Source organism: Podarcis bocagei (genome assembly GCF_964188305.1).
Source record: "Podarcis bocagei genome assembly, chromosome: 2".
Lineage (NCBI taxonomy): Eukaryota > Metazoa > Chordata > Lepidosauria > Squamata > Lacertidae > Podarcis > Podarcis bocagei.
In genome coordinates this window covers 34,040,369-34,048,608 of record NC_138126.1, presented here as the reverse complement: position 1 = coordinate 34,048,608, position 8,240 = coordinate 34,040,369, and the positions used below count along the sequence as shown (strand labels likewise).

Here is an 8,240-nt window from a genome sequence, read left to right as displayed (position 1 = left end):
GGGTTTTTTGGTTTTTTATTAAAGTGTGGAAAAATTACATATTTGCAAGTTTAATAGCTCCTCTAGAAACGGTTAGAGCCTATCAAACAACATGCCCAGCCCCGCCAATACGGTTAATGAGAATTGTAAAACCACATGGCGCATATATGTAGCTCAAATAATATAGGAATTGTAAAGGATAAATTTGAACTCCTCAGAAAAAAATTGCAGACAATGGTTGAAAGGATACACCAGGAGTTTTGATGCAGGAGAGGACATGGCAACTGGGAAAGCACAGGTAAGTTTCTTTTTCTTTTCTTTTTTAATACTGTTTTTATTTACTTTCATGGTACGGAAGATAAATTCTGAGAAAACCATTGTTACAACAGTAAACGACAAATAACTTGTCCTGATAAAATTACACAATTATCACGCCATGTGTTAAAGTTTCATTTGATTACTCTAACAGTGGTTCTCAACCTGTGGGTCCCCAGATGTTGTTGGACTACAACTCCCATCATCCCTGAGCTCTGGCCTTGCTAGCTAGGGGTGATGGGAGTTGTAGATCAACAACATCTGGGGACCCACAGGTTGAGAAAGGCTGCAAGAGATCACGCCACATTTTCCCATGAGTGCTGAGCGGATTCCTGCCACAGTCTGAACAATGTGTGTATTCAATCAACATTTGCCATATGTTATAAAAGGAATATGGATTGTGTTTGCCCTTTGCCGCTCTCACCTGGCATGTTCGTTTCTCAGCCAGTGCTATCGACCATACTCTGCTATACCAGGAATCAATGTTCAGCCCATCACTGGTTTTCCAACATCTGGCCAGGTAGGTTTCTGAAAGGTAGATTCCCACAACCAGATCCCTATGACTTGCACTCATTTATTTTGGTAAGCCCTTGCTATCTCAAGGTGTTAGCATGCATATGCTCCAACTGTCCTGATCTACCAGGAATGTGCTCTGCTTCATGGTTCCTATTGCTATGAATCTGTTTTTGCTCTTGGGTTGTTAACATGGGTTGCTAGAGTCTTCATGTTTTGCATTTCAGGCCTTTTCCCCTGGGTCTCTAGCACGTTGGCATCAAGGTGGAAGGTAGGATACCCACTTAGGCATCTGCAAAAGAGAAGGTGGCAAAGGAAGCCAGAGATTTGACTAGGATTTGCACCCACTGATTTATGACTGCACATGCAAATTCAGAAATAATTATAATTTAGTTTGAAATGTGATACATCTCAACACAGTCTGAAAGGCCTGCTTAGCCTGCTCTTCAGGTTCCAACTGCAAGACCGCTGCTCTTTTTCCTCCTTATGGCTCTTTATCTTTGAGCTGGAATTGGGCAGGGCAGCCCTTCAAACATAGTGCATCAGATGTCGTTGCACTACAATGCCCATCATCCCCAGACAGTTTAGCCAGTGGGTCATGGACGATGGGAGTTGTAGTCCAACATCTGGGGAGCCAACATCAAGGGACACTGAAACAGAGGATTCCTTCAAATAGAGGACTAAGACACATGGCTACTCTAGTCCACAGGTTGCACTCTGTCTGAGTCCTGGAGCTGGCACTGTTTTGAGCTGTCTGTGATTGCCAGTTTGATGGTGGCAAGTATCGCTCAGAAAAAGGACACAGAAGTGAGTGCTTAACTTGACATAGTTCAGTGGCAAAGCATCTGTCTCCAGCTTCTTTCAAGCTTCTGCTTGAACCCCGGCCAGCCTTACATGGAGTCAGACCATTGTCTCATATAGCTCAGTATTGTCTTCTCTGACTGGCAGTGGTTCTCCAGGGTTTCATGCAGAAGCTTTTCACAGACGTAGCTAGAGACACAATCAGCCATAAGGGAAATGACCTGTGCACTTGATTGTGGTATTATTGCCCATACAGTTCAATACCTTGGCATTGAAAGCAATGGCCAAGTCTGAGCCCTGATGCAAATTAAGGCCTGCCTTTCTGTAAAGGGACGTGGGTGGTGCTTCGGTCTAAAGCATTGAGCCTCTTGGGCTTGCCAATCAGAAGGTCGGTGGTTCGAATCCATGCGACATGGTGAGCTCCCACTGCTCTGTCCCAGCTCCTGCCAACCTAGCAGTTTGAAAGCATGCAATTGCAAGTAGATAAATAGGAATCACTGCAGCAGGAAGGTAAACAGCATTTCCGTGCTCTCTGGTTTCCATCACAGTGTTCTATTGCTCCAGAAGCGATTTAGTCATGCTGGCCACGTGACCCGGAAAGCTGTCTGTGGACAAACGCCGGCTCCCTCGGCCTGAAAGCGAGATGAGCACCACACCCCATAGTTACCTTTGACTGGACTTCACCGTCCAGGGGTCCTTTACCTTTTACCTTTTCCTTCTCGCTGAGCTCTTGCTCCCTTCAGGATGCTCACCACCAGCACCACCCAGTCACTGAGAAGCCTTTTATGTGGGATGGGAACAAGCACTCCATTTGCACAAACTCTTCAAACATCAGGGGTTAACGGAAAGGGCTTCCAAATTGAAGGAGGAAACAGATATGTTGGAAGCAGCAAAGGTCCTTCGTGGAAATGGGTGTGTGTGTGTGTGTTCCAAAAGTACCATTACAGGCTGACTTTCCTTCGTGATGCAGCTTGAGTGAGAAGAGGTCATCTGGCCTCGTATCTCCCCTACTGGGGAAGGACTGTGGTGGAATCGTTTTAGATTTTCCCTTCGGATGCCAAACAGGCCCTAACGCTGTGTACACCCTGCCAAAGGCCTCCTTCTGCCCATTCCCTTCTCTGCCGCGATCTTAAAGAGGTTACTCTCTTATTCTTACAGAACAAGCTAAAACAAGAAAAGTGGAATTTATCCATATTAAACATTAGCTTGGCCCATTTCCTCTCAGGTTTGCACACACGTATATCTACACCAGATCTCAGTGTGTCTAAAATGGCTGGAAATCGTGCTTGCGTGCCCGCTTAGCACAAGGGATAGGAGTCCTGGATCACAGAACATCACCCAGGATGCTGACTGCCATCTAAGGTGTCAGCTTGACACTTGTTTTTAAATGTGGCCATTGATGGATGGATGATCTGGGTATGAAGCAAATATCCTCCTTTTCTCTCTCTAAGGCAGGCGTAAGTTCAAATCCCACTTTCATGTCAAGTTTACGGATACAGCTCTTTACATATGCAAGGAGGCTGCTTTCCCCCCTACCCCCTACCCTTAAATCTAATGTTATGCTTCTGAATACAGAATTTACCTAAGTAAATAATTATTTTTAAACCTAAGATTTAGGCAGCATTAGGATTTGATGTTATGCTAATGTTTGACAATTACTAAATGTGGGTATCAGGCAGTATTTTTTTTAAAGTTTAATTTAAAGCAATTTGACATGGAAAGGTTATTACTTTAGTTGCCAATAAAAGCTGTACTTTTAACATAAGTGTACACTAGACCCTAGGGTATGTGACTATTATCTTTTCTGCAATTATGTGGTGTTCTACATAAATGCTAAAAAAAAAATTAGAAATATCAAAAGTATGAACTTAGATACAATATAAAAAAAAAGTTGAATAGATAAAACCAGAAAGCAAGTTGACATGAACATAGACAGGTTGAGGTTTCCCCCTAGAGGTAATATTTGGAAAATCCTGTAGCATTTCGGTTAATACATGAATTCAGATTTTAAAATTGGCAAAAACATAAACTCTGGTCAGAGTATTGCTTTGTCTTGTAGATTCGTAAAAATAAACAAACTGTGAAATACGGATGAATCTGTCATGTAGGCATCCTGATATCTGTAATCAAGTAATTTCCTTTCAGCAACCCAGAGTAAGGCAATCCTTTACATTTTACCACATCCCCTCTCAGTTTTACTGGACAACCAACTTGGCGAAGAGCTCTGATGAACTCAAAAACTTGCTCACTTTTTTGGTGGCATTTTTGCGGCCTTAGATTGATTCTTCTTGTATCAACGCGATGTGTAAATTTTGCTGGCATCCCACTAAAGCAGGGCTTTTTTCCATCTGGAACTCAGTCCTGGCACCTCTCTGGTGGGCACCATTGCCATTATAAGAGAACAAGGGTTCATGGTGAGTTCCAGCACCATCCAGCCTTAGGTGAGATGGGTGGTGACTGAGACAGAAACTTCTTGGTTGTGACACCCAGCTTCTGATATTCCTTCTGGGACTGCTCACCTGGCACCTATATAGATGTCTTTTCAATGCCAGGCAAAGGGTTCTTTATTTCCCATGACATCTTTAACACTGAATTGCACTGTTTTGTTTCTGTTGTTTTGCCTGCTGCTATTGACTGTTGTATTATTTTAGCTTGCTCTGGGGACTAGGAAGGGTAAAGGTCGTTGTGGAAGAGGAGACAGGCCTTCCCAGGATCCTGAGCTTCAATCACCTCACTCTTGCTCGCATCCAGTTGAACAAGAGCGCTCACCTTTGCAAGTGAATTCATGTGACATCCCTAAAACACTGATCTCAAATGACTTGGACAGGGGTCGGGAAAAACTTACATCAGGTATCTGTGGAGTAAGTGGACAAATCCTGCAAAGGACTGGTAGCTGGTTAAAGAACAGTAAGCAGAGAGTAGAATTAAATAGTGAGATGCTGGCTCAACCCTTGGTGCTAGATGACAGCCTTTACTGTGAAGGGACAAAGGGAAAATCCCCCTGCCAAAGCAATGCCCCTTTAGCCTTCTTAAATAAGTAGTTGTGGTTGTGGTATGTGAAGAAAGGAATTCTACTCCCTCCCCAATGCTTGATTACAATGAACCACCTTTAACATTTTAATGCCTGGTTTGGGGATTATTATTTTTTTGGAACAACTTGGTGTCATCAGCAATAACTCCATATTATTAACACCAGTCCAAAAGGAATCAATCCCAGTGCAGAGCTTTGGAGAACCCTGCTTCGTACATCCCTCCATTACAAGAACTGATTATTTTCCAGGCTACTCTGACATATTGGTGAGGGTATGCCCCTCTCCTGTACCCATGAGGTTGATCCTTTACACCAAGGTTTATGATCTATAAGCCACGATTTGGGGATTTGGAAGCCCCTTAGTTCTACTTAGTTCAGAAAATGCTGTGGTGTTACAGACCTGTTGGCATATTTATAGCTCAAGGAGCTAGTCCAAAAGATTACTAACCAATACCACTTTACCCGCCATTACTATGAAGAAGTATATACTCAAACGATATTGTTGGTGGAGGAAGGGAGAAGCACCATTGATTTGAACAGGAGGACTAAATTATATGGTCTTATGACTACAATGTGATTCATATCATAATTTTGCCCCAGATGTTTCCAGTTTGAAAGTCGGATAAGTCATTATTGGACATAAAAGGTTGGTTCGCAGTCTGCTTACTCCATAGTCTTTCCACTAGGTCTGGAAAAAAATAAGGCTTTTTTTCTTATTATTATGCCAATTGCAAATGGTGGCTTATGTTTCAAATTAGCTGAAGTTTGTTATTTTTCCCTCTTAGGTAGGGTCTAAAACAAGCTGTTCACAAGAGGTCCAGCCACAGTATACAAGTCCCCCTAGAATTAGTTGGAAGAACTCCTGATGAGTTCACTCCTGTTTGTACATTAACCTTGGGATGAAAGGCCAGCCACAGTCATGTGAGAATCAAACCAAGTTTTCCAAAGCATGACACAATTTGATGGAAGTGTACAGGGCTCACAGAAAAATGTTTTGTGAGCCCAGAAAAACAATGAGAAAGCTTTACGTTTTTAATGGTTCCACTTGAAGAATTACTAAGAGGTTGTTGACTCCAGAGGCCACACTGTAATGTTTGGAAGAAGAAACAGGTCAGGGAAGGAAGAACAGCCAACTCAGCTTGTGATGGGCAGTAGAAAGTCATGAAGGTGGGTGGAAAATTAGGCTAAGAATACAGCTCATCTGCCCCGCTCCATATCAGTATTTGCTGAGAGCAAAAGTTAGTATCCCAGATGAATGTTGGTGTTTGCATAGGACTGCATCCATAGATTTGTCAGATATACAACACTTTATGCAAAGAAAATATAAACTCCACATTTATAGCAGTAAAGGGCAATGGAAGGGCAACTGTGCCCTGCAGATGGACAGCTTTCCCCACCATTTCAAGAGCTGTTGCCAGCCTACAGGTGCATCACAAGTAAGGATGCTTGAGGAATTCGACCTTGCAATGCAATCGTTCTCATCCTCACTTCCTGGCCTGAAATCCGGACTAGAAATTAGTTTATCCCCCAGCTATCAGCCTTCCTAAATATTTTGCTGCAGTTCTCAGCACACCTGCAAAAATCAGAGCTACACTTTAAAATGTGTGTTTTGAGAGACACTATGTTTAAAAATGTGTATTTAAAATGCAAACTTTGTGCAGTTTTTTAAAATGGGATGCATGTCAACCCTGGGCAAGAAGACAGAAGACAGCACACAGTTCTTCCACTGCCTATCTCTGCATTATGGTGCAAGGGAAAGTGTGCCACTGCTTACAAAATGTGGTCTGAGCATGGAGCACCACCAGAGCAAATAACAAACGACAATATCAAAAATGAATAAGGTAAAGAGATTTTAATTTTGTAGTGCAGAATGCAATCCCAACACCTTTTAGAGCAATTGCTGGAATCATTTCCATTTAAAGCTGGGGGTGGGCGGGGGCTACAACACAAACCGACAAACATTGACTGTCAATCCTCAGTTTACTTTCTCAAGACAAAATCCTGCTGCAAGAATAACTTAGCATTTCAAGCATTTCTCTTCCCACCCCCTGTGCAATTCCCCCCCCCCATATTTGACATTACAGCTGCAGTAGAAGTATCAACAAATTTTCTTGATTAATTGAAGCAGTAATTTAGCAAAGATTCAAACACAACATTCAAGCTGGCAACAGGACGTCTTCTCTGTTGGCTAAAATATAGGATCCTACTTTATTTTTCTTTTTTTCAGTACAAAATTATTTGCATAGTGGCAATCTGTTTACTCCACTGAACTGAATGTGTCGATAGAGGGGAAAACAGTGTGTGTGTGTGTTTGTGTGTGTGTACTAGTATAGCATTCAGTCTAGGGCAGATTATTTTTTTTAAATAAGCAAACCTCTACATGCTGACTTTTGTTAAGACAAGAGCTGCTGTAGATTGGGTCTAAAATAGCAGTTTGGAAATTAAAAGCTCTATTTTTTGGAGGAAGGAATTAATGGACAATGTCAAGAGAGAAGCTGAACACTCGTAACTCGTGAGGAACTGCAATGTGATCAGGGGAGTCTTTCCTGTGTGCCTGTCATTCCTCTGTATGCACTGAAAGAGCGTTTCCATTCCTTTTCTACCATAAGCTTTGCCCTCCTTCAATGACTAAGTTGTGGCCAGTCATATAATCTGAAGCTTCAGATGCCAAGTATACGACGGCAGCTTGCAAGTCTGTCACTCGAGCCAGCCTTCCGGCTGGGATGTCCGTGAGCCAGCACTGCACAAGAGGTTTCAGCTCCTCAGAATGGATGAGCGGTGTTTCGACAATCCCTCTGTATAAACATATAAGACACAAACCGGCTTGTTATGGCTTCTTTCTTTCTTTCTTTCTTTCTTTCTTTCTTTCTTTCTTTCTTTCTTTCTTTTGCAGCACAAAATTGCAACAATACAAAAATAGCCCTGGGGGTACTTTTCAAACAAAGGATGAGAAAGATTCCAAACCTCCCTGGCTAAAAGCCACCAGAAACTTCAAACATGATTCCCGTTAAATGTCTTTCTAATATAGTTTTTATGTATCATCATTGTCTCCTTCATTTATTTCCACATTAGCGATACATTATTTAGCATAACGTCCCAATTGAAAGATTTGCCTCACAAACAATCACATCATCTAAATTGAAAGTGACTTGCGAGCGTTTACCTACAAATAGATTTTTTGGAACTGGACATAGCAATTATTCTATTCATTAGGAGACACTGCGAAAGGGGGTCTACAATATGTTCAGCGAATGCAGGCGGTTCACGTGCTATCATTTCAAGAGGAAGGCATAACCATTATTTCTTTCTTTTCTAATTTTAGAATAAAAGTTCACCTTCACTAGGACTTTTCCCGAAAAGAAAATGTGAGTTAGTAAAAAGCTTGAAGGAACTGGCTCCTAATATCTTCCAGCTTAGACACCTTCTCTGCAATATGACAGAGAATTTATCAGGAAATGTTTGCATATATATATATCCCCAAAAATATATATGAATGAGAGGCAAAGAATCCACAGCACTCCATAAACATTTGGTGGGTGTTTAGGGCTTTAACAATAACTGATTTGTCACCCTCCTCCTTAGCAACATATTTGTATTTTGA

General features: G+C 41.9%; 1 protein-coding gene across 1 annotated transcript in view; it reads right to left on the bottom strand.

The window, feature by feature from the left end:
* Window positions 1-6,472: 6,472 nt before the first annotated feature.
* Window positions 6,473-8,240, bottom strand: part of LOC308581589 (uncharacterized protein) — a 53,011-nt gene continuing 51,243 nt past the window's right edge. The window contains exon 11 of the mRNA XM_081184222.1: window positions 6,473-7,434. Coding sequence (XP_081040348.1) covers window positions 7,239-7,434 — 196 coding nt within the window. The 3' untranslated portion in view covers window positions 6,473-7,238. The remainder of the gene's footprint in view (window positions 7,435-8,240) is intronic.